The sequence below is a fragment of the Panthera leo genome, chromosome A1 (genome assembly GCF_018350215.1).
Source record: "Panthera leo isolate Ple1 chromosome A1, P.leo_Ple1_pat1.1, whole genome shotgun sequence".
NCBI lineage: Eukaryota > Metazoa > Chordata > Mammalia > Carnivora > Felidae > Panthera > Panthera leo.
Genome location: NC_056679.1, coordinates 168,237,370 through 168,265,230, shown reverse-complemented (window position 1 = coordinate 168,265,230; position 27,861 = coordinate 168,237,370). Strand labels below are relative to the sequence as shown.

The 27,861-nt window shown below is 33.9% G+C and overlaps 1 protein-coding gene across 3 annotated transcripts in view; it reads left to right on the top strand.

Moving 5' to 3' along the window:
• The window catches only part of FBXL17 (F-box and leucine rich repeat protein 17), a 496,901-nt gene that overhangs the window by 24,547 nt on the left and 444,493 nt on the right, over positions 1-27,861 (top strand). For all 3 annotated transcript variants that reach the window (XM_042944694.1, XM_042944688.1, XM_042944699.1), the window contains exons 3-4: positions 313-570; positions 20,654-20,785. In XM_042944694.1, the coding sequence (XP_042800628.1) occupies positions 313-570; positions 20,654-20,785 (390 nt within the window). The remainder of the gene's footprint in view (positions 1-312; positions 571-20,653; positions 20,786-27,861) is intronic.

The following is a 27,861-nucleotide window of genomic DNA, read 5'->3' as shown; positions in this document are numbered from 1 at the left end:
TTTCATTAGTATAAACTCAGGTGTGGTCAAAAGGGGCTTGTTATGAATAACAAAGGACACTCCTATCAATCAGGAAATTCCAAGAGTTGTGGAGGCTCTGTTCTAGGAATTAGAAACAAAGACTAAGTATGCATTTTATACTATACCACAGTTCTTGTTATGCTTTAATATTCAATAAGAAGGTTTTCTTTTGATTGTGGTTTTCATGCTGTAATCTAATTATTACTTATTGGGGGAAAACTTAATAAAAGAATGGAAAGTAAGTTTCTACTTTTAGCAAAAGTTTAAACTTATTCCTTTTTTTCCTCCTAGGTCACTGATGAATTATTGGAAAAAATTGCATCAAGAAGTCAGAATATAATTGAAATCAACATTTCTGATTGTCGCAGTATGTCTGATACAGGCGTATGTGTTCTAGCATTTAAGTGTCCTGGACTTCTTAGGTATACAGCCTACAGGTGTAAACAGCTTTCTGACACTTCTATTATTGCGGTTGCCTCTCATTGTCCTTTACTTCAGAAAGTTCATGTAGGCAACCAGGACAAACTTACTGATGAAGGACTCAAACAGGTAAATATTAGCATCTATAAAATGGTTTTACTCTGATTAACTCAAAATGTTTGCTTGAAGCTACACTTTAACACATTATTATATGTTAAAAATAATGCTCAGAGACTAAAATAAGCCATCTTGTTTTTTGTACCCATGAGTGGTTGGTTCAGTAAAATTGATAAATAACTTTGGTGTGTTTTGTAGTGAGTGCCTGAATTTCTGGGACAAGCCATTTTATTTATTTTTTTGTTAGTTAAATTTTATACCAAATTTGGCTTTAGGTTCCAATAGTATGCATTTTGGGTTAGTATGAGGTTTTAAAAATTGACTTTTAATTCCCCTTTTACATTACTAGATGATATACTTATGTGCTTCAAAATACATATTTTAAAGCATAAATGAAAGTCCAAATTAAGGAGTGTAGAATGAAGTAAAAGCTGCTCATTACCCATATTTGGAACAATAATTGGATTAAAATACTATATTTTATCTTTGATGCACTTCCTTTGGAAATGCCATTTAAAATTTTTTTGTCTCAGAGTGGATTATTCATTCATGAGTATTGAATGGATTCTATGTGCCAGGCTCTAGATTTGTGAATATTGTGAATATTTAGTAATGTTCCCAGTTTTGTACTAGGTACTTACTGTATTTTAACATGTAACCCTTGAAGTAACTTTGTGAAATAGTTGGTATTAAACTCATTTTGTAAAGGGAGAAATTAAAGGTTAGAAAGATTAATTAACTTGCCTAATGTTTAGCAAGTGGTGGAACTGGGGTTTAAAGCTTAGATTCTCAAAAATCTCTTCCATCTTTTGACTTTCCCACTCCAAAAGACTTTGAATAAGGGGGCCTGCTCTGTGAGGGCAGAGGCCCTGCACGTTTCCCACTCCAGCTACGGTTTTCTTGACAAACATTTTTGAAAGAAAGAGTTAATTAATAATTTCATTCAAGAACTTGTTAGGATTAAAGTTTAAATTTAGAAGTGGGGTGTAGTCCTGACACTTCCCAGTAAAAGCAGAATATTGGCAAAGTCCTAGATTTAAATCTGATCTGAAATGAACTTAGAAGAAGATCGCTAAATTTAAACATTACATATGAATTAATTGAAAGCTCAGTATTAGAAGGAATTTGGGGAGATTCTGTCTTAAGCAGTACTGGGTGTGTCAATCTAATTTATGTATTAAAAATGGTAAAATGCAGACTGTTCTGTCTGCAAAGGCAAATTGTGCAATAACACCGTTATTTGTTTTAATATCTGTCCTGATCATTTCTGCTATATATACGATCACCCACTAGTGGAATGAAGTTCTTATATGTATTAGAACAAATTAATCTTTAACGGGAAATTATAAATTTTGTTGACATGGCATGATTTTTTTTGTGATAGAAATCTGTTGGCAAATTATACTTTATAATGAGACATTTATAGAGGTCTGTGTATTTATAAAGTTGACTAAATCTGTTGTATTTTTAAACATGATATAATATGAACAGTTGAGCAGACTGTTAAGGGTGTTTGTGGTAAGAATAAGATAACTATGATTGAAATAGAGGGAAAATAAAAAGTCCTTTAAGGAACAAGAGTTAATATGCCAATCAAGTACCATGAATTTATCTAACCTCTACAACTTCTCTAGAATGTAAGATATCTTGGAACCTATAAATTTATGATTAGATGTTTGCTTCAGATTTTCATGGCTCTTTTTTAAATACATATAATTTTAATTTTTAGAAAGAGAGAGAGTGCACAGGAGTGGGGGAAAAAGGCAGAAGGAGAGAGAATCTTAAGCAGTCTCCATTCTCAGCCCAGAGCCTGGCAAAGGATCTCACAAATGGATCTCACAACCATGAGAGACCATGACCTGAGCTGGAATCAGAAGCTTAACCAACTGAGCCACCCAGGTGCTCCATAGGCAAATATTTTAAATCAATTTTTGGAAACATGCTCAAAGAGCTAGTGGAAAGTATGGACAAACAACTAAAAGTTTTAGAAACTAAAAGAATTCTAGAAAATGATGTATCAACAAATTGAGATAGTAATAAAGATCTAGAAATTATCAAAAGGAACTAAATTGTAATTCTGGAGCTAAAAAGTACAATAACTGATATTAAAAAATTTTCTGGAGGGATGCAGCATCAGATAGGGGTAGGCAGGAAAGAATGAGTGAACCTGGAGATGAAACAAAGTGAATTATTGTGTCTGAGAAGAAAAAGAAAAAAAGAATGAGGAAAAGTGAATAGAGCCTGAAGGACCTGTGGGATATCACTAAGGAGAACAACATTTGCATTATGATTGTCCCAAAAGGAGAAGGGAGAGAGAAAGAGAAAGAATATTTGGAGAAATAATTACTAAAACGTACCAAATTTGATGTGAAAGACATGAATCTGTATATCCAAGAAACTCAATGAACTCCAGGCAGATTAATTTCAAAGAAGCCTACAATGAGACACATGATAGTATGATTGTCAAAAGCCACAGACAAATAGAGAATCTTGAAAGCAGCAACAAGAGTAGTGTCTCTTAGCATACAAGGGATCTTTAATAAGATTAACAATTGATTTTTCATGCAAAACCTTGGAACCAGAAAGCAGTGTGCTGATGTAAGTTCTGAGAGAGAAAATATCAAACAATTTGATATTTGACAAAACTATTCTTTAAGTATGAAGTCAACATTAAGATATTCTCAGGTAAACAAAAAGTGAGGGAAGGGGCACCTGGTTGGCTCAGTCAGTGGAGTATGTGACTCTTAATCTTGGGGCTGTAGATTTGGGCCCTGAATTGGGTATTAGATATTACTTAAAAAAAAAAAAATCAAAAAAAAAAAAAAAAAAAAAAAAGGAATTCATCATTAGTAAATCTGCTTTACATGAAATGCTAAAAAGAGCATGATAGCTATATAGGTAAATATAAAAGATAGTTTTACTTCACTTTTGGTTTGTAACTCCTCATTTTTTCCTATGTGATTGAAGAAAAGCAAATGTATAGAATGAAGATTATAAATCTATGTTAATGGTCATGTAATGTGTAAAAGTGTAATCTATGATAATACTGTAAGTAGAAGGAGTAGAGACATAGCACCATCATGTATACTGTTGACATTATGTTGATATTGTTCAAATTATGCTATTATAAGTTTATGATGTTAATTGTAGTCTCCATGGTAACCATTAAGAAAATAACTGAAATATGTGTAGGAAAGTAATGGGTAGAGAATCAAATGGTATACTGCATAAAATCTATTAAATACAAAAAATGTGGTAATGGAGGAATTGAGGAACAAAAAACATTTAAGACCTACAGTAAGCAAATAGTTTCTAAATGGCAGAAGTAAATCCTTCCTTGCCAGTAGTTACTTTATTTATTTATTTTTTTAATTTTTAAAGTTTATTTTATTTTGAGACAGAGAGAGCACGGGAGGGACAGAGAGCAGTGGGGAGAGAAAGAGTCCCACCACCAGCTCAGAACCTGATGGGCTTGAACACACAAACTGTGAGATCATGAACTAATCTGAAACCAAGAGTCAGACACTTCACCCACCGAGCCACCCAGGCACCCCTATCAGTAGTTACTTTAAGTCAAATAGATTAATTGGAGCACCTGGCAGGCTCAGTCGTAGGGCATGTGACTTTTTTTTTTTTTTTAAGATGTTAAGTTCTCTCTGCACCAAATGTGGGGCTTGAATTCATAACCTCATGATCAAGAGTCACATGCTCTTCCGACTGAGCCAGCCAGGTGCCCTAAGCAAGCAGTTCTTCCTTTTTTTTTTTTTTAACGTTCATTTTTTTTTTTTTTTTTTTTAAGTTTATTTATTCTGAGAGACACAGACACAGTGCAAGCAGGGGAGGGACAGAGAGAGGGAGCAAGAGAGAGAATCCCAAGTAGACTCCACACCACCAGCTCAAAGCCTAATGTGGGGCTTAAACTCATGAACTGTGAGATCACGACCTGAGCTGAAACCAAGAGTCAGACGCCTAACTGACTAAGCCACTCATGCAACCCAAATAAATGTTCATTTATTTTTGAGAGATAGAGAGTGCGAGCAGGGAAGGGACAGAGAGCAACAGAGGATCTGAAGCAGGCTGTGTGCTGAAAGCAGCAAGCCCAGTGTAGGGCTTGAACTCATGAACTGTGAGATCATGGCCTGAGCCGAAGTCAGCTGCTTAACCAACTGAGCCACCCTGGTGCCCCTAAGCATGCAACTCTTGATCTCATAGTCATGAGTTCAAGCCCCACATTGGGTGTGGAGTCTACTTAAAAAAAAGTTAGATTATACTGTAAAAGACAAAGATTGGCAGAATGGATAAGAAGATAACTGTACCTATCATGTCTATAAGAGACTCATTTTTTGATAGAGACAGAATGAAGTTGAAAGTAAAGGATGGAAAAAAGATACTCCATTCATTCCCACCAACAGTGTGAGAGGGTTATCCTTTCTCTGCATCTTTGCTCACATTTGTTGTTGCCTGTGTTGTTAATTTGAGCCATTCTGACAGGTGGGAGGCGGTATCTTATTCTGGTTTTTATTTGTATTTTCCTGATGATGAGTGATGCTGAGCATTTTTTCATGTGTCTGTTAGCCATTTGTATGTATTCTCTGGAAAGCTCATGGGGTGGGGGTTTCTCAGAAAGTTAAAACTAGAATTACTCTATGACCCAACAATTGCACTACTAGGTATTTATCCAAAGAATACAAAAATACTGGTTCAGAGGGGCATATGCACCCATGTTTATAGCAGCACTATCAACAATAGCCAAATTATGGAAAGAACCTAAATGTCCATCAACTGATGGATACATGTGTGACACACATGTATAATGGAATATTACTCAGCCATTGTTTCATTCAAAACGAATGAAATCTTGTCATTTGCAACAATGTGGATGGAACTAGAGAGTATTATGCTAAGTGAAATAAGTCAGAGAAAGGCAAATACCACGTGATTTTGCTCAGATGTACAGTTTAAGAAACAAAACAGATGAGCATAGGGGAAAGAAGGAAAAATAAGATAGAAACAGAGAGGGAGGCAGATTATAAGAGACTTTATAGAGGACAGACTGAGAGTTGCTGGAGGAGAGGTGGGTGGAGGTATAGGCTGAATGGGTGATGGGCATTAAGGAGGACACTTGTTGGGATGAGCACTCAGTGTTACATGTAAGTGATGAATCCCTAAATTCTACTGATATCAATACTACACTATATGTTAACTAACTTGAATTTAAGTAAAAAAAAAAAAAGATATTCTGTTCAAATGCTAATAACCAAAGATGGTTGGAGTAGCTGTATTATCATCAGAAAAAAATCAATTTTACGTCAAACAAGTTTATAGTAGACACTGAAGCTCATTATATATTGATGGGTTTCAATTTCTCAGGAAGATAGAACATTTATAAGCATATATATACTTAATAACAGAGCTCCTAAATATAGGAAACAAAAGTGGAAAGGTTTGAAGGGAGAGATAGGTAATTCTCCATTAATAATTAGAAACTTTAATACTACACTTCAGTGATGGCTACAACAACCAGACTGAAGATCAACGAAGAAATGGAGGACCTGAACAGTGCTATAAACCAATTATACCTAACAGACATATATAATACACTCTACAATAGAATATATATGCTTTTCAAGTACACATGAAACATTTTCAAGATTAGACCACAAACAAGTCTTAGAAAGTTGAAAAGATTGAAATCATGCAAGTTTCTTCTGTGATCACAGTGAAACAAATCTAGAAATCAGTAACAAAAGGAAAATTCGAAAATGTATGAATATGTGGAAGTTAAGCAACACACTCTTCTACAGCCATTGGGTTATAGAGGAAATGATAAGGGAAATTGGAAAATACCTTGAAATGAATGAAAATTAAGATACAATACACAAAAAGTTATGGGATGCAACAAAAGTAGTGCTCAGAGGGAATTTCATGGCTGTGAAAGCTTACATTACAAAGAAAAATATGAAATTAGTAACCTAAATGTACACCTGAAGGATTTTGAAAAAGAAGTTAGCAGAAGGGAGGAAATAATGATCTGAGATAAATGAAGCAGAAAACAGAAAACTAGTTTTTCTGAAAATACTAACAAAAATGACAAATCTTTGAGTAAGAAAACAAAGAAGACTCAATTCACTAAATCAGAAATTTAAGCATGAACATTCCCACCAACTTTATAGAAATAATAACAGTTCTATAAGAAAATTAAGAGCAACAATACACCCACAAACTGGGTGGCCTAGATGAAATGGGCAAATTGCTAGAAATACACAAATGGCAAAAACTGATTGAAGAAGAAGTAGAAAATCTTCTACAACAAGTAAGGAGATTGAACCAGTAATAAAAATCCTCTCCAAAAAGAAAAGACAGAAACCAGATGGCTTCCCTCATGAATTTCCTCAAGCATATAAAGAATTAATACCGTTCCTTCTTAAACTTTTCCAAAATATTTAAGAAGCAGCAAGCAGTACTTCCTAACTCCTATGAGACCAGCATTAGCCTGATTTTGAAGCCAAAGACACTTCCAGAAAAGACAATTACAGAACAGTATCCTTGATAAGTATAAATGCAAAAAAATGTCAAAAAAATAGCAAGCAGAAGCCAGAAACATATTAAAAGGATTATGTATTATGACCAAGTGTGATTTATTCCTTGATTGCAAAGGTGGCTCAATCAAGCCACTGATGAAAATCAATCAGTGTGCTATATCACATAACTAGAATGGAGGAAGAACTCACATAATCATCTTACTTGGTGTAGAAAATGCATTTGGTGATTCTAGTATCTTTCCATGTTAAAATCATGCCATAAACTAGGAATGGAAGGACACTTCCTCAGCGTAATAAAGGCCATATACATCAAAACTATTGTTAATATCATACTCAATGGTGAATGACTGAAAAATTTTCCCTTAAGTTCAAGAATGAAACCACGATGCCCACTTTTGCTTTTTCTCTTCAACATTGTACTGGAAATTCCAGCCAGAGTAATTAGGCAAGAAAAAGAAATAAAAGCCTTCAAAATTGGAAAAGAAGAAGTAAAACTATCTCAGTTTGCATGGTTTTATATAGGCACACCTCAGAGATACTGCAGGTTCGGTTCTAGACCACCACAGTAAAGCAAATTACAATAAAGCAAGTCAAATGAATTTAAGTTCCCAGTGGATATAAAAGTTATGCTTATGCTAATTGTAATTTATTAAGTGTGCAATAGCACTATGTCTAAAACAATAATGTACATTTCTTAATTAAAAAATACTTTATTGCTAAAAAGTGCTAGCCATCATCTGAGCTTTCAGGGAGTCATAATCTTTTTGCTGATTGCCTTGGTGTTGTTGGCTGCTGACCGATCAGAGTGGTGGTTGCTTAAAGTTGGGGTGGCTCTGGCAGTTCTCTTAAGAAACCACTTTCTTCATCCATAAGAAGCAACTCTTCATCTGTTAATGTTTTATCATCAGATTGCAGCAATTCAGTCACATCTTCAAGCTCCACTTCTGATTCGAGTTCTCTTGCTATTTCTACCACATCTGCAGTTACTTCCTCTGCTTAAGTCTTGAACCCTCAGAGTCATCCATGAGGGTTGGAATCAACTTCCTCCAAACTCCCATTAATGTAAATATTTTGACCTTTTCCCATGAATCAGGAATGTTCTTAATGATGTCTAGAATGGTGAATCCTTTCTGGAAGATTTTTTTTTTTTTTTTTTTTTTTGTAAAAAAGCTTTTTGCCCAGTGTGGGGCTGAACTCATGGTCCTGAGACCAAGAATCACAAGGAGAGTGGGGGAAATGGAAAACAACTAGTTGGTGGAACAGTCAGAACATATGTACCATTTATCAATTAAGTCTGCCGTCTTATATGGGTATGGTTACATTGGAGATCAATGATCACAGATCACCATACCAAGTATAATAATAATGAATATGTTTGAAATATGGTGAATTTTACCCAAATGTGACACAGAGACATAAGATGAGAAAATGCTGTTGAAAAAATGGTGCTGATAGACTTGCTCAATACAGGGTTGTAAATTTGTTAAAAAATAACTGTGAAGTACAATAAGATGAAGTACAATAAAATGAGCTATGACTGTATATAGAGTAGACCCTAAAAAAACTCTTCCCAAAACTGTTTGAGCTAATAAAAGTATTCAGCGAAGTTCTAGGATACAAAATCAGTGTGCAAAAATTAGTTGCATTTCTGCAAACTAGCAGTGAAAAATCCAAGGAAGAAATTAAGAAAATAATTGCGTTTACCATAGCTGCACAAATAAAATATTAAGGAACAAATTTAGCGAAGCACATGCAAGACTTACACACTGAAAACTACAAAACAGGTTAGAAAGAAACTAAAAAACACCTAATAAATGGAAAGACATCTTGAGCTCCTGAATTGGAAGACAGTATTTTTAAGAGGATAATACTACCCAAAATGATCTACAGATTTAATGTAATCCCCATTAAAATTCCACTGGTGGTTTTGCAGAAATTAAAAAAACTCATTATACAATTCATAAGGAATTTTAAAGGACCCAGAACAGCCACAACATTTTTGAATAGGAAGAACAAAGTTGGAGGAGTCATACTTCTCAATTTTAAAACTTCTTATGAAGGTATAGTCATTGAAACAGTGTGATACTTAGTGGAAGAACAGATGTATAGAAAAATGGAATAGAATTATGAGTCCAGTAAACCCTCACATCTATAGTCAATTGATTTTTTACCATAATGCCAAGACCATTCAGTGGGGGAAAGAACACTTTTCAAAAAAAAAGTGCTGGTAAAATTGGATGTCCACATACAAAAGAAAGAAATTTGATTATTTATACCATATACAGAAATTAAATGGGTCAGAGACCTGAATTTAAGAGCCAAAACTATAACACTCTGAAGAAGGGATAGGTGTATATCTTTAGGACTTTGGAGTTGGTAATGATTTCTTAAATACGACACCAAAAAGGCAGGCAACAAATGTAAAAAACAGATAAACTGGACTTGATTAAAATTAAAAACTTTTGTGTTTCTATGGACATTATCAAGAGAGTGAACAGGCAACCCACAAAATATGAGAAAATATTTGCAAATCGTGTATCTGAAAAGGGTTTAATATGTAGACTATATAGAGGACTATTACAGCTCAACATCAACAGAAGCCGTCCCCAAAACTCAGTTGACAGGCAAAATGCTTGAATAGACCTTACCAAAGAGGAGATACAAATAGCCAAGAAGCACATGAAAAGATGCTTAACATCATTAGCCACTAGAGAATTGCAAATCAAAACCACAATGAGATACCAGTTTATACCTATTCTCGTGTAAATAAGCCCAAACCCACAAAACGAAATAACGCAGTGTGGCTTTGTGTATTTGGAGAAACTGGAACTTTGTACATTGCTGGTTAGGAATATAAAATGGTGTGCCTCGTATGGAAAACAGTTTGGTGGTTCTTCAAAAGATTGAATACGGGGTCAACATATGACTCAGCAATTGTGCCCTCAAAATATACCCCAAATAATTGAAAAAGATGACTTAAGTAGATACTTGTTTATTAGTTTTTGTAGCATTATTCATAATAGTCAAGGTGTGGAAACAACCCAATGTCTATTAAGAGATGAATGAGTAAACAGAAAATATATATGCATAATGGAATATTATTTAGCCATGTAATAGCATGAGATGCTGATACATGTTACTTAGTGCATGAATGAACCTTGAAAACATACGCAAAGTTAAGTAGGCTAGATACAAAGAACAAATATAGTATGATTATACTTACATAAAATACCCAGAATAGAAAAATTCACAGAGATGTAATGTAAACAGGAGTTTTCAGGGGATAGGGGAAGTCAGGAATGGGGACTTTTTGCTAAATGTGTAGAGCGTTGGGGTGCCTGGGTGGCTCAGTCGGTTAAGCATCTGACTTCGCCTCAGGTCATGATCTCATCAGGTCATGATCTCACTGTTCCCGAGTTCGAGCCCCGTGTCAGACTCTGTCCTGACAGCCCAGAGCCTGGAGCCTGTTTCAGATTCTGTTTCTCCCTTTCTGTCTCTGCCCTTCCCCTGCTCGTGCTCTGTCTCTCTCTCTCAAAAATAAACATTAAAAAAAAAATCAATAGGTAGAGTGTTTGGAGTGATAAAGTTTTGGAAGGAGGCATGGTGATGGTTGCATAACACTGTGAATGTAATTAATGTCACTAAATTGTATATCTAAATATGACTAAAATGGCAATTTTTATGTTCTATACATTTTATCACAGTAAAGGAAAAAAATAAAATATCTAATTGTTTTTAGATTCAAAATTTCTGTAAGATAAAGGAAAATGTCAGTCTCCCCTAATCTATCTTTACATGTTCCAATGATGTTCAGTCAGGGAATGAAGAGGTGTATATTGAGCATGTACTATGTGTCAGGCACTGTTTATATATTCTAACTACATGTTCATATTAAATTTCTCTTTTGATTCACATCTATTCTGAGATGAGGAGGCAGTTATAGAGGGATTGTAAGTTATTTATCTGAGGTTGAAGTAGTAAGTGATAGGACTGACTCATATCCAGGGGTGTCTAGAATTCATACTAAATCTACTCAGTTCATTCCCTCCACTTTACAGATGACATGGCACACATTTTACCCTCATAATGGTGATTGATGTTTAATAATAAGACTGAAAAACTAGAGATCTTGAAAAACCTTTTTTGGCAAAATGTGTTGTGTTTAGTTAAAGGATATTTTAGGTATTCTTTCTACATTAGCATCACAATTGGCAAAAGGAAGTAAATATATATTGGGTTCTTTTTATATATGTTACACAATTTAATCTTCACAACAAAACTGAGGTGGTATTTCAAGATGAAAAATGGAATCTCTTGTAAGTTATTTGCCCAGGTTCACATAGCTAGGAAGGTATGGAGCTAATATTCTCTTTCAATTTTTTGATCTCTGAATCATGTGATAACTAGAAATGTAGAGCTTTTATATAAATGTCAAGAGGCTTTTTTTTTTTCAGGAAATTCATCTGTATAGCATTTCTAAAACATTCCTTTCCCATGGATCCTAATGAATAGTTTTGTAATAGCTTCCTTCTTTACCCATTAATAATGATTAATAATGATATACAACATTTATTAAGCACTTTTATATGCCTTACAGTATGCTAATTAACATTTCTATGTGCAGTGTCATTTTTAATCTTCTCAGCAACTCTGTGAGGTATAGGTAGGCATTATTATAATTCATTATAAGCCTGATGATGGGCCTGAGAATGGAAGTTGGTCAGTTAACTGAAAATTAATTAAATTAAGGAATCACAAAAATCAGTGTGTGTCATAAACATTTTAATTAAAAAGCAATATAAATGTAATTCATTCATGACTCTTTTGATATAGGTTTAAGGCCTTTTTCTTGAGTTAGAAATGGCTAGTTAGAGTTTTGGCTTTCTTTGGTTCAACTATTACAATGCTGTCACCTTCGTGATTTTCAGTTGTTTTTTCATTTAAGTGATACAGGAACTTAAAACTACTAACAGAGGAATATGAGTGCATCTTAATTCAGAATATGATCTTTCCAGTACACATCTTCTTACCATGGGATTGCATTCAATGAACCTGTTGTAAATTGAAAATACCCTGTCAAAAATGCATTTAGTATACATAATTTACCTGACATCACAGCCTAGCTGACCTTAAACTTGCTCAGAACCCTTACACTAGCTTACATTTGGGCAAAATCATGTAACACAAAATTTATTTTATAATAAAGTGTCAGATATCTCATGTAATTTATTGAATACTGTATGAAAGTGAAAAATAGAATGTATGGGTACAGAATGATTTTAAGTGTACAGGTTGTTTACTGTCATGATCACATGGCTGGCTGGGAATTGCAGTTCCCCGCTCATGCCCAGCATCATGAGAGTGTATCTTACTACATATTGCCAACCTAGAAAAGGATCAAAGTTCAAAATTTGAAGAATAGTTTCTGCTGAATGTGTATTGCTTTGGCACCATCTTAAAGTAAAGAGATCATAAGGCAAACCATCCTAGGTTGGACCATATGGTTGTCTTACCCAAAACTAATATGACAGCAGCTTTTTATGGCTTCCTTTTATTGAATGCAAACATTCAACCTAGTTTTTATAGCTACAGCTTTCTTTTTTCCTTCTTATTGAAGTCATTTATTTATTTTTCTTAACGCAATTGTGTTATAAAAATTACAATTAGAAAAAACAGATTTGGGAACAAGCATCCCTGCCTCTTGGCAGTTTTTTCTCTCAAGTTTTGTTGACATTTGCTATTTCAATGTGTTCCTTTTTTTCATTGTGATAAAATATACATAACATTTACCATTTTAATCATTTTGAAGCATATAAATCAGTGGCATTAAGAATAGAATATTGTGTGATTATCACCAATATCTATTTCTAGAACTTTTTCATCATTCCAACTAGTAACTCCATACCAGTTAAACATTTACTTTCTATTCCTCCTTTTTTCCTCATGCCCTAGTAAGCTCTGTTTTGAGTCTATGAATTCTAGGCCTATTCTAGCTGTCTCCTATAAGTGGAATCATGCAACAGTAAATATTTTGTGTCTGGCTTATGTTTTTAAGGTTCATATATGTTGTAGCATATAATAGAGTTTCATTCCTTTTCATGGCTGAATAATTTTCTGTTGTATGTATAAACTACATTTTTTCTTTTCATCTGTTGATGGACACTTAATAGCTTTCTATGTTTTAAAAATGAAGTTGAAAAAGTTTTAATCACAGTATTTTCTTAGTTGAAACATTAGTCGTGACAAAGGTTTTTTTGGTGTGTTTTGGTGTTGAAATAGCATTTTTGATATGGATTGACTTTTATTCACTGTTCTCATTTGCATGTGGATAATAATTACAGCAGTGACATATTGGGAATGGAAAGTAGAAGGAATAACTTTCCTTTTCTAGTGAAGGCAGCATATTTTAAAAATATTTTCTTAATACTGATTTTGAGCAACTTTCATGTGACATTGGAAGACCTACTCTTGTTTTTATCCCACACCAGTTTTGTGGTTTCAGTTGTCTAAATTCATTGTCCGTTGAAGTATATTCTTCCTAAGGTGTTTTTTTTAATTATAAAAATAACCTGGTAATAACAGATGGCTTCTTAAAACAAATTCTCTTTTATAAATGCCCAAGGGTAGTATGCAATATTTTAATTAAAACTTGAGATGCTAGGAAAATCACCTCCCAACATTTTATAGAAAAATTTGAAAAATACCTTCGGATGTTTTAGAGCAAATTTGTGAATAATCTTGAATAATTATTATAAAGAAGAAGAGAATTAATCAAGGGCAATCTATTTTCTGTTATATTTGTTTACTTCAGTCCATTTGTACTCCTGATTACTGTCACATGTGAAAATGAACCATGGCTTAATGGATGGATGGAGTAGCTTCTTTTTAGGTGATGGAGTGACCAGCAGCATGCTTTTCATTAAACACTTGCCTTCAGGGTTGACTGCTGAGTGCCTTTTATATATTATTGTTCTTCCTGAGTTAGAGAGGGGTCTTCTATTACTATTTATCTGATTTTTACCTTTCATGGGTAGCCAGATATTGAACTGATGTCGATAAAAATTCAGAACTTCTCTTTTAAAAAAAAATTTCTTTCTTTATTTTGAAAGAGAGAGACAGACACAAACACATATGCAAGTGGGTGAAGGGCTGAGAGAGAGGGAGAGAGAATCCCAAGTAGGCTCAGAGCTATTGGCTTGGAGCCTGATGTGGGGCTTGAACTCACAAACTGTGAGATCATGACCTGAGGGAAAACCAAGAGTTGGACACTTTAACCGACTGAGCCACCCAGGCGCCCCAAAATTCAGAACCTCTTAAATGATAAACTTGGGTTCTATATCTTAGGTTACTAAGACCATTTACTTGAGTGAAGAGTGAGAGTTAGGATTGCACCTGACATGGGTGCCAGATTCAAGTAGAAATAAAGGGCAGGTTGAATGAAAATGGAGAGGTGTGGTTGGAGGTAAAATTCCACAAGGTTAATAATCTCCATTACCTAGGAAGGCCTTCAGGCAGCAGTTTTCCAGTATCCAGCCAAGGTAAGTATTGATATTCATCTAGTCAACATCAACCAGATAGGTATTCTTACCTGGTGATGAGTAGTTATCATTTCACAGTGTTCTTTGGTGAGGTGGGAAGTAATACGGAGATAATTTTGAGATGTTTGTAGATCCTTTAGGTGTTGATTTTTGCTGGGATAAGAATAATGGGGGTAGATTATTTACTTGATATAGGAGGAGATGGATTATAATTTAGTGTTTCCTACCCTAGCATTAGTTCCGGTAGAGGTGTCTTCTAGTGGGTTTCTGCTCTGGCAAGTTGTTTTTCTGTGTCCACCGTTTTGTCTCTCCAGTTTTGGGGACACTGGTTTTTCTTGTAACCTCATTTCTGTAAGAAGAGTTGTTGATTTTTCAGTTAAGTTTTTTCCTTTCTTATTAGTATGGAGTGGTGACTTCTTTAAAAATTTTTTTAAAATTCTTTATTTTTGAGATTGAGACAGAGTGTGAGCAGGGAAGGGGCAGAGAGAGAGGGAGACACAGAATCCGAAGCAGGCTCCAGGCTCCAAGCTGTCATCACAGAGCCCAATGCGGGGCTCAAATTCACGAACCATGAGATCATGACCTGAGATGAAGTTGGATGCTCAACCGACTAAGCCACCCAGGTGCCCCTGGAGTGGTGACTTCTAAATTCCTTACCTGCTGGACTAGAAACTGCAGGTTAATTTTTTTAAAGGCATTACTATTACTGGATGATGATTTTGATCTTGTTTATACTCAGTCATATGCTTTAATATGGTAGATTAGTGAAAAGTCCAGCGTCTTTAACTTAAATAATCTAGAATAGTCCCTATACTGGGGCTTGGTTCTTACTCCATAGTACCACCTTTTCCATGTCTCATCTGAAAGCCAGTGTTCTTATCAAGATCTCTCCATTTTGGTAGGGCCAGAGCTTTAATATCTCTAGCACTCTCTTTCTGAATAGAGAATTCTGTTTTTAGACGAGTTATATACAACTTCTATAGTTTTTAGATAGAGGACTAATTGTATGAAATTTAGGGAATCGTGACAGGGCTATTCATATAGGTTGATGCCCTCTCAATGTTTTCCTATGGACAATGGACAAGATGATTGCAGCATTGAGAGATCTGAACAACATTAACAGAACTGGGAAATATATTGGGTAAAATGATTGACTCTCCGGTGATTGGATGGTCTGGAACCTTAGGATACTTACGGTTGGGAAAATGATGATTAGTTCAAATAAGTACTGATGGAAATGCAGTCTTGCCTATCATGTCCAGTGATGATGTTTAAAACAGAACATCAGTTTCTGCAGTGAGACTAAATGACAGTAATTATCCCCTGAGGCACTCTTTTTTGATAAGTTTCTGAGGCTCTCCTGCTGCTGATGTCTCTTGAAGCCCATGTTGCTTCTACTTCTATGGAAAGTCACTTGTTTTTATATAAAACCAAAAGACACTTGATAAGTCAAAATACCAGGTGATCAGCTTCAAACTCTTTTGCAGGATGCAGCAGTGTGACTTACGTGTGTTGACATGAGATTCTACCAACCTGTTCATACAAACTAATGTCTGCATTCCTACCAGATACCTCATTCACTCCTGTATAGACTCCTCTGTATTTTTTCAGTGGTCCTGGTTGGTGCACTAAGTGTTGAGGCCTCTTTACTTCCTAGGATCTGAACAAATTAACAAGAGAAGGTAATAGGGACAGAGGAAAAAATATCAAGTCAACTTTATTACTCAGAAAGGCTAGATTGGAGAATATTGCTTAAAATGGAACAGAATGGGCTTGTTAACTCTGGAGGTTGGCCAGCAGACCCACTCATCATCAACTCGGCCACACCAGCAGAGTGGCCTTGCAAATATAGAAGTGCATGCTTGTTTGCTGTGGGCAGTTTGTTTCCAGGGGGAAGAAGGATAGAGATGAGCTGAACATGTCCAGTGTATTAAACACAAACTAGTCAGTGGAGAGATAAGGAATTAGACTAATTGAACTTTCTCCAGAAGAAGGAAGCATTACTCTTCTACGCCTATCTGTATTTTCTTGATTTATCCATTTTAGACCATCTAGGCAGATTCCTTGCTATGGAAGATGAGAATTTAGCTTACTTATCCTTCCCGGTCTCCTATTCACGCATCCTCCCAACATAATTCTTCCATAATTTTGATTAAGTATTTGGTATTTACATTTTATAATTACATACCTGCCTTTTTTCTCTATAGAATTTTGTGGTTCTTGAAATTAATCTTCTCATCCGATTTAGTTTACTGACTTTTTATGATTTTTTAAATGTTTTTATTTTATGTTTGAAAGAGAGACAGAGACAGAGAGAGAGACACACAGAGCACGCGTGGGGGAGGGGCAGACACAGAATCCAAAGCAGGCTCCAGGCTCCGAACTGTCAGCCCAATGTGGGGCTCAAACTCACAAACTGAGATCAAGACCTGAGCCGAAGTCAGACACTCAACTGACTGAGCCACCCAGGCACCCCATTTACTGAGTTTTATAGTCTTATCATGAATGGAGTCAAAAGCTTTTCCACAGTTGCATTAGTATATCTATATGTGGATACTTAGTTAATATATATCTTCATATAGCAGATTTGCCTGGCATAGTCTGTAGGGTCCACATTGGACTTCTTGTATACAAGTGCTCTTGCATTAGTGGTCATCAAAGTATTTAACCTTCACCATTATCCTTAAGGTTTTCCTGATCTTGTGGTTGTATTAGATATCCTGTTACCTAGATGTTGTATCTTCTTTCTCTTGGTGTATTCTTGTTTTGTAGAGCACAGATTTTAGTAGCTTCCTGATAAAGAATATATAGGAGGTAAATCTTTTGAGAACTTGCGTGTCTGAAGATGTCTCCTTTTTATACTCATACTTAATTCATAGTCTCAATCCTGAGCATAGATTCTAGGTTTGAAATACTTGTCCTTGAGAATTTGGTGGCATTGCTCTATTGCTTTCTTTCAGTGTTGTCATTAAGAAGTTTGATGCCTTTTTAATAGCAGTCTTTTATATGAAATATGTCACTGGAAGTCTGTAGAATCTTTTTTTTTATACCCTTTAATTCTGACATTTTATGGTGATTTGCCTTGTCATTGGTCTGTTTTTGTCATTTGTGCTGGACATGTGAATGTGCTTTTTCAGTCCAGAAGTCACTATCTTTTAATCCTGGAACATCTTACAGAATTCTTTATTTGAATTTCTTCATTTTCACCTTAGAAACTTTCATGTCATCCCCACATTTTCTGGAGTATGCTTTTGCTTTGAGCTATGCATGGTGCACCTCAGTCCAAAAACCCTGTGTTTTACTTACTCCAGTCTTTTGCTATTGTGAGAGAGTGGGCAAGATCAGGCTGTGCAGTCATGGGTAGGTGATCTGAGTGGTTAACCACTTCTTAACTACACTTTCAAGAATTCTGGTGTTTTTAATGCCATCCTTGCCCTCAATGCCAGACATATGTGAGCCTATGAGGAGTTTTGTAGTGATTATCAAGTTGATTTTCCATCTTCCCTGCTGTTGGCTTTGGATTAGCTTTCTTAGGTGTAAGTAATGTGCCATTATACATTTGTTCTAGAAATATATGTGCCTCTTTTATGCATTATAAGATCTGGTTGTGTAATGAATACTGATGAACAGAAATGGAATTTCATGATAGCTGCAACAGCAGTGATATTATAAGAAATTATCTTTGATTTCCATTGTTTACAAAATCACATGTACTGCTAAACTATTGTGATTTTTTTGTTTACATTAATAAGTGAAGTAAAGGCTAGAGTTCATTTAGAGGATAGTATGAAAATAAAAATGTACTCTTTTTTTTCTCATCTGCTTTCCTGGAATCCCTGAAGTCTACCTGTGGACTCAATTTAGAATTCCTGGATTAACTGGATATGAGACCATAATCATGGTTTCCTATATTCATCCATTTTTCAAAGAGGCTTCTTTACATATATGTATCAGCCTTTTCATTCATTCAGCGAATATTTACTCAGTATCAGCTGAGTTAAGCAGAAGACACTGGGCACCAGGGATAGTTAACAGGAAAACTTCTGTCTTTGTGGAACTTCCATTTCTAGTTGAATATGTAATTGTTTATAGTGCGGTCTAGATGAAAATAACATAGTTTAACTATGTATCCCTGGAAAATAATGGAATTCGCATGTCTTTGTTATAATGTCATTACTTTACTTGAAACAGAACTTTAAAGTTTTTTTAAATTACTAAAGTAACATTTACTTTTAAAAAGATGTGAGAAGATTGATAGGCAGAAAAGAAAAAAAATGCACCATTAAAACCTTGGTGTACATTTCAGTCTTTTTTCTTTTTTTTTTTTTTAACATTTTTTAAAAAAATGTTTTTATTTTTGGGAGAGAGAGAGAGTGTGTGAGCAGGGGAGGGGCAGAGAGAGAGGGAGGCAGAGGATCCAAAGTTGGATGCTTAACTGATTGAGCCACCCAGGTGCCCCCACTCTCTTTTCTATACACATATACACATATGTATATTTAAATGTGCATAATTTGTTTACAGAAATTCAGTTGGATTATATTTTAAAAACATATAAAATTTTAATTTTTATTTGTCAAGTGTTCAATTTTAATGGCTGTACAATATTCAGCTTCATGAAAACACTTATTTGTATCTTTAGGTTTTCTCTATTTTACTATTTAAAAAATTCCCATTTGCTAATTGCTTGTAGCTAAAATTTACCAAAAACTTTTATTTAATTGTTCCATCAGTTTATTATGAAAAAATTTATATTAATGGAAAATTTGAAAGAATTTTACAGTGAATGCCCATATACCCACTATCTGGATTGTATAATATCTTTTTTATATGTTTTAAAAGTTTTATATTAATTCCAGTTAGTTAACATACAGCATTTTATTAGTTTCAGGTGTACAATATAGTAATTCAACAGTTTCATACATTACCCTATGCTCATCATGACAAGTGCACTCCCTAACTCCCTAATCCCCATCACCATTTAACCCACCACCCTATAATTAACATTTTAGTATGCTTACTTTATCATATAATCTATCTAATTATCTATCCCTCTGTCATTAATTTTTTTGCAAATATTTATAAGCTGAGTTGTACATTTTTCAGTTACACAAATTTTTTTCATTTATGCTAGGTTCCCCTCCAAGGAAACTTTTTAGTACTAATTTTCACTCTTACCAGTGGTATATCATCACACTTTGAATCTTTGCTGACACTGAGTTTTATTATTTAATGTAATTTTTTAGATAATTTTTGATGTATAAGTTGTTACTAAAGGAGATTGCTTATTTTAACTCTAAAATGACTCCATTCATATGTAGTACTCATGAGACAGCATTCATTTATAGTTTGATCATCTACACTATGGCTTTTGAAAGGAAATGTATATAATTTGTTCTCTGTGATACTTGATGGTTTTAATGGGAACATTGTACCTGTTTGGTAACTAAGGTACAGTTGGAATTTCAATCAGGAAATAGTCCTTTTGTTTTCAGTTTATGCAGTACAGTGTGTAAATAAGTACTCTAAAATATTACCGACAGCATATTTAGACTTTTTCTTTTTTCCCAGGGTAATGAGCCAGTGGAAGGAAATGATTCATTGGGGTCGTCAAGAGTAGAAGTAGATCTAATGAATTAAATATTCTTTCACTCATTAGACCTTTGCCTTGCTTCTTGGAACTTTGTTTTATTCCTTGTAACTGGGCTCCACCAGTGTAACAATATAATTGACTCAAGAGAAATACAGATGTGATTTTGAGGTGTTAAGAAATCTGGACGCCTTAGGTGGGCATATAGTATGAGGTAGTTGAAGCAGGGAAGTAATTAGCAGATGAAAAGGCTTACACAATACTATCTTAAGTTATAGATCGCCTACATTCTACTTTATTTTAAAAGTAGTTTATAAGCAGTTAATTTAACTTTGGTATGGCTATTTAAAAAATTATATGGAAATTCCACTAGAAATATGTTATCTTTGTTATTTTCTGAGCATTCAGCTAAATCTCTTTGTTTACAGCTGGGCTCAAAGTGCAGAGAACTCAAAGATATTCATTTCGGCCAATGTTACAAGATCTCAGATGAAGGCATGATCGTCATAGCTAAGGGCTGTCTGAAATTACAAAGAATATACATGCAGGAAAACAAATTAGTAAGTACTTGTTATAATCTTCATTTTTAAAAATTTTGTTTCTAACCTTTGATTTCTTTATAACTTATAATAAAATTTTATCTGCTTCTTTTGATGGCTTAGAGGCAAATACTACTTAAAAACAAGAATCCTCTTAAAACAATGGTTTTATAAATTGATCCTATAACTCTGTAGGTACTTGCATGTGGTACTTGTGTGTTAAAAATTCCTCATTAGCATGTGCTAATAGGTTTTTGTCTAAATTCTGGCAATTAATTAACTCAGGTAAATTGGAAAAAATAAAATTTAGTTGCTAAACATAAGTCTGTGGTGGTTGTTCCTTTTGATTTCCTAGGGATTGTAATAATTCTAGGTAGTTAGGTTTTTGTTTTTTTTTTATGGTTCAGAAAGATGTGTACGTGTGAACTAAAGCTTTTCACTTAGTGTGGTGAAAAATGAGATTCAGTAAGCTGAGGCAGATAATCTTTTTAGTTATATAGATTTTATATTTTAGTGATATACATGTGTAACTCATTCATACTTAATATATATATTTACAGCTGTTTATTTTCTTTTATTGAGATGTAATTCACCTGCCATAAAATTTACTCTTTGAAAGTATTGCGACTTAATGGTTTTTAGTATATTCACAAAGTTGTGTAGTCATCATCACTAATTCTAGAACAGTTTCATTACCCCCAAAGAAAGTCTGCTAATTAGTTGTCACTCCTTTCCCCCTTCCTCCAGCCCCTGGCACCTGGCAATCTACTTTATGTCTCTGTGGATTTGCCTGTTCTAGGCATTTTATACAAATGGAATCACACAGTATGTGGTATATTGTATTTGGCTTCTTGGACATAGCATAATGTTTTCAAGGTTCATTCATGTAGTAGCATATATCAGAGCTTCAGTTTTTTTAGTGGTTGAATAATACTCCAAACCTTTAAAATTTTGATTTGATGGGTGCTTAGTAAAAGTTAACAGAACAGGTTATCATTAGGGAGGTACTAGTAGATTTCTCAAGGTTGAGAAATCGTGTACTTTAAAATGTAGGCAAGGTGGTACTGAATATGTTGCATATTTTCAAAGGAGACCTGCTCTTAATTGTATTCCCCAAATAAAGGAATCTTTTTGTTGCTTCTTGGGATCAGTTTACAATATTTGATAAATGTGTCTCATAAATTAATGTAAGTTTTAAAAGGTCTCTAGAACCATCAGCACTTCAAATGAGATAATGTACTTTAAAACAAGATTCCAGTTAGAAAAATCAAAACACTATAAGTTAAAAGGAAATGCTTTTATCACCACATAGAATTATATTTTCCTGTGAAATTATATAGTAAAAATCCTCCACATTTCTCTTTACATTTATTACAGGTTTAATAATCTCTCTTAAAGCAGTATGATCTTATAGAATGAATAAGGTTTTCTGGGTCAGAGGGTGAATTTTTTAAACCTGGTGTACAATCACTTGTGATTCTAGGGAAATTGCTCTATGAACCTCTTCTGCAGACAGGGTTACTAATACCTGTTTTCTTGCAGGTTGTAGCTCTGAGGACTAAATGGCATAATGTCCTTACGTTGTCTAGTACAAACGCTCACCCATAAGCGACACTAAAACTAGTAACTTTTATGAAATCCTGTCTGTATTTGTTGTCTGTTGGTTTCCACTTTACATTCAAGAGAAATGAAAGGATGGTAAACCCAACTTGAGATTTTTATATTCTTCACATACTGGGAATATTTGTTGGGTGATTAATATTTGCTTCCTTGTTGAGTAAACACAGAGAAACATTTTTCTTAACACATTAACATTTTTAGTCCGTGGTTCCCCAGAGGAACTAATTGTGTGTGTTCTGAAGTTTCTACTTACATTCACATTTTTCCTTATTATTGTGGTTCATTAAAAAGATGAAATACTTAAATGATAAGGAAATCAATTTTGTATGTCATGTTATTCAGTAAACATTTGATTTCATTGGAAATTTGAAGTAATTTTGCTAAATCTTAAAGTTCGGTTCAATAAAGTTCCTTCAATTTAAAGTTCTAGAAAAGGAATCTTAGAAACATTTGAGCTCTTCATACTGGACAGTTGAATTATTATCTATCCTCCCATAGGAGCTACACCTTGTTGTTTTAGAATTTGTGGAACAATGAGAAATATTTGAATCCTTGCAAAGCTATAATTTTAAGTAGTTCAGGTGTTTTCACTCTGAGAACTGTTATTATTAGTCTTTTAACAAGAAATATTTTAAATGGGGTGAGTAGAAATAATAGCAGTCTGGCTAAAGGCAAATTATATTTATATACTTTTATATTTTTATGCAGTATATATTTATAAAAATATTTATACTCCATATGTAATTACAGGTAGGAAATATCACTAAACATCACTAAATAAGACAGATTTTGTAAGTTAACAACTAATAGAGATATTTAGGAGAATGCTGTGTCTGAAAGGATGCCAACAGAATTTGACCTGTGCAGATACCAATCATTAATGAAATTGTTTTGCTAATTCTCTTATTAAATTGAATCTTCTCAAAAGAGTATTAGAATTTTGTTTATAGTCTAAAAATAGTCATAGCATAGAGTTTCTTTAAAAGTGTAAACTTTGCTGACTTTAAAATATCAAATTGTTTTTATATATTGGCAGTATTTGAGTATACATTTTTTTTCATATTGTATCTTGGCCTTTAGATGGCAGCATTGTCTTTGTATATTTCAGTGACATCGCTTTTGTGTCCTTGATATAACTATAAAGGTAGAATGCTTATACATAGTTTCTGCAGGTATTATGGTTTGTTTTCAATTTTTGTTCTTTAGGTGGTTTTAATGGGAAAATTTCTTAAAATAATTTGAAATATTAGTTATATTTAGAAGTTAAAGATGAACTTGCTATTTTACACAAAATAGAAAGATATTTGAACATTCTTATTTGTGGGACTGATTTAAGTAAGATAAACTTTAGGGAAGGATTCCTGTGTTTATCGGAGTGAGTTTTATTCCGGTGGAAAGTGAGGACAATGACTTTACATTTTAAGACTCAGTGAGTTATGGTGAGGCAAAGAATTGAGGACTTCCATGTAAAATTTTACTCAAAAGAGAGTAGATTTCTGTTTTACTTCTTTTTGAGTGATACAGTTGCCATGCTCCTATATGACATGTTTTGTATTTGCTATAAAACTGTGGTATAGATTTTAGAAATAGATTTGAGGAATGCAACTATAGTGAGGTTCTAGCATATTGTATACAACTATCTCCCTTCTTAGTGATAGCTTTTGTATCTCTTCTGTGCAGTACTGGCTACAAAGTTATTTTTTAATCCATACTTACTTAAATGTACAGTTATTGATGATCTAGACACCTCTTTAAATGTATTCTCTCTGCTTCTTTACTCTTGTTGCTCCAGATTCCTCTTCTTTACTCTTTGGACAGAGAAGCTCTTTGGGCAGCTTCTTACTTAGTTGTGACAAGATCAGATGGATTATCTGTCAATTGTCATCCAACCTGATGCTTTAAAGTACTAAGATTTTATAATTTATTTAGAAAATAGCTTCTATGTGAAGTCCTAGGGTCAGTATATTTTATTTAGATCTATATGTGTTGTGTTTATTTGGTCTATTTTTTTAACACCTTCTATTCTATAGAGTTGGGTTGTGATCTAGTATAGGGTGTCTCAATTACCAAGAAAGTAGTAATGTATTATGAATAGATTTTAGAAAGTTTTAGGGAAGTGATAAATGTTTCCTGGTTAAAACTTGATGTCCTGAGAGTTAATTGTGAACTTTTATTTTTTTTCAGTCTCCTGGTGAATTGTTATTTTATTAGTTTTATAATTATATGGCATAGAGTTCTTTGACTGCTACCATAATTTTTTAATAATGTTTTTATTTTTTCATTTTATAATTTTTTGGAGGCTTACATGTATGAAGTAGGATCTAAATTCACCTCTTCAGACCTCCTTCTTGTAGCCTGGAAGCATTTCAAGGGGTGATTGAGGCAAATGCCCTATTTGAGTTGAACTAAACTCAGTTCATACCTTGATCCTAAGGTTTCTTAGTCATGTGACTTGGATTAGATACCTTAATTTTTGTACTTTCATTTCTTTGTTTGCAGAAAGGATATAATGCTACCTCAGATGTGTTCTTATGAGTATTAAAGAGATTAAATGAGATTAAGAGGTAAAGTAGCAAATGTGTTTTATGGTCCCCAAAATAGGAAGTCTTCTGTAAAGTTTACTTTACTTCCTCTTCCTTCCAGAGTTTACTTTCTGGAATCTACCAATTTGAATTAAGGCTATCATCTACTATATTCTGATTTCACACCTATTCACAGTTTAATTCCTGGTTGCTGCTTGCTGTGATTTGAGGTTGTTGCAGCAGCTAAGTGAATACACTGGTAACCATGTTATCATCAACTGGAGTATGTGAGGTAAACATTTTCGTCAGAATTTAAATAGCAGTAGCTAATTCAGCATTTATATTAAGGCTTGCGTTTCCTGACTCTGCTTTTCAACTTAGAGTTAATGTATTAAGGGATTTGGTTCCCCTTTTACCCCCAACACCCCACTACATTTCTTATATCTTATTTCTGAAATACTCCTTGTGAAATAAGTTTACTTGTAATCCCAGACTTAAATAATTTATATTTGTGAGGGATTCCCTTTTCAAAATACTCATTTAAACTTCCAGGTCTCTTACAGTAGATACTTGCCTTCATTGTCCTTTCCCCTCTTAATGGACGAGGCATTTACTTACATCCAGAGTGGTACTTACTTTCCAGTAGACACGGTGCATGAATGTGGCACTCTAAAATAGGTGACCTAAAGATACTGGGCTTTATCTTATTATTGAATGCTACATTTCATGATTTTGCTGTCACTTGTTGATATTTAAAAATATTTGATAGTTAGGTTTTTCTTTTTGTATTTATAATGTGCCAGGCAGTGTGCAGTTTTACATAAGTAGTCCTCAAAACCATCATATGAGGTAGTTTATTTTTATTCTATTTTACAGATGAGGAAATTGGGACCTAGAGAGGTTAAGTAACGACAAACAGGTGTCACAGTTAAGATTCTAACCCAGATCTGTTAGAATCCCAAACCTTTGTCCTCAAGCCCTTTCATGGATACATCACAGATGGAGCTAATAATCTATTTGCCTTTTAACCATACAGTAATTTCTAAAAGACATTTTCCCCCTTTAAAACACTTGCTGACAGGTACTTTGAGACATCAAAGAAAGAAATTATTTATTATCATGAGCAGAAGATCTTTTTGCTAGGATGATAACTGATTTCAGGGGAAGTACCAATGGAGACATATTGAAATCTTTTCTAGAAAATTAGTAAACTTATCAAAGAAGAAAGGCGTTTCAAGATTGCATTTAATTTTCATCTTAATCCTGTATGAGTATGATCATAGTTAACTTTAATAGAATTGCACTATTTATGCAAAATTTTTTTACTTTGCAAAAGCATAGTATTTTATTTTAGTTTTTTGTGAAATTTGGATTCAGAAGCTAAATACCATTTTATTTTTGTCCAGTAGATTTAATAGAATTTTGAATAAGTCAATGAACTGATTTCCTTCTACTCTGTTCCTTAATATTGTTTCAGATGTTCATTCGGTTCATTTAATATTTGACTAGCGTGTGCCAGGCTCTGTGAGAAGTGTTGAGAAATTAAGTTTTATTGCTAAAGGGAGGAGATTCCTGTCTAGTTATAAGTGCTGTGGAAATACCAATGACAAAAGTAGTTTGTAAATTGTACTATAAGTAGTAGGTGACAGTTGAACTGAGTCTTGAATGATATATAGTGCTGTGATATTATGATGCAGGTAAACATTTTTGTTGGGGTATTTGCATTTGTGAGAGACAGCACTAACAAATACAAGGCACTGGGAAAATATGTGTAATGTTTAATATGTGGTGGGTGTTAAAGTAAGATTAGTTTTACAGGCAGGGTGGTGGGTGAAGTGTTGATATTTGGGTTTGTAAAGGAGGATAGGGATCAGGATGAGACTTTTGAGCATCATGCTAAAGGAATTTGTATGTCTCTAGGTAATGGGGACTATAGCATGGGGTTTCAGCAAATGTGAAATGCGATCAGGTTTTGAGGTCTTGTATTATTTTTTTATTTTGAGAAATTGAAAAATATAGAATAATAAAAAGTAATAACATTTATATGCCCATCATCTAGACATTGACAGTTGTTAAACATTTTGTTCAAGTTGCTTCTTTTTTGAGTTAATAAAAGAAATAAACTTTGAGCCTCTGTTGTCTTGTACCCCATGTCATTCCCACTGTCTCCTAGAGACAACTACTATGATGACCTAAAATGCTTTAAAAAAAAAAAAAACTTTAATAGACATAATTGGTACCATGAATGACATAGTATTGTTTAGTTTGTAGTCACATATAGTTTATATCTGATATTGTATTGTTAAATATCTGTTCTTACAAATTATCAGCCAACAATTTGCATTTTTACTTTTAAACTTACTTATTTTTTAGTTTTTTAAAATATAATGTATTGTCAAGTTAGCTAACATACATTTTATATAGTGTGGCATTTTTACTTTTTTAAGTTGTTTTTGAGATCTAGTGATAATATGTAATTCATTCTTTGTAACTCTTAGTGTTCTATATAGATATGTGTATCCTGTTTATCCATTCCTTACTGAAGGACTCTTGCATTGCTTCCAGTGTTTTTCTGTTACAGGTATTGTTGCAATAAAATCCTTATGTAAGTCTCCTGCACTTATGTATAAGAATTTCTCTAGGGTCTATACCTAGAAATGTAATTATAGGGCGCTAAGAAATGTAGATTTTCCAATTTTTACTAGATCATGCCAAATTGCTCTTCAGGAGTAATTAAAATCATGCTTTGCAGGTTTATCTTGCTGATGGATTATGAACTCTTTTGAGGGCAGGGAGTATCTACTTATTCTTTTATCCATCACCCCTCATTGTGCACGTAATAGACATTCAATAAGTGTTGGCTTAGTGACAAATGGGTTCCTACTGAATTGAACATGCTTTTAAAATGTATTTTTCCAGGGGTGCCTGGGTGGCTCAGTCGGTTAAGTTAACTGA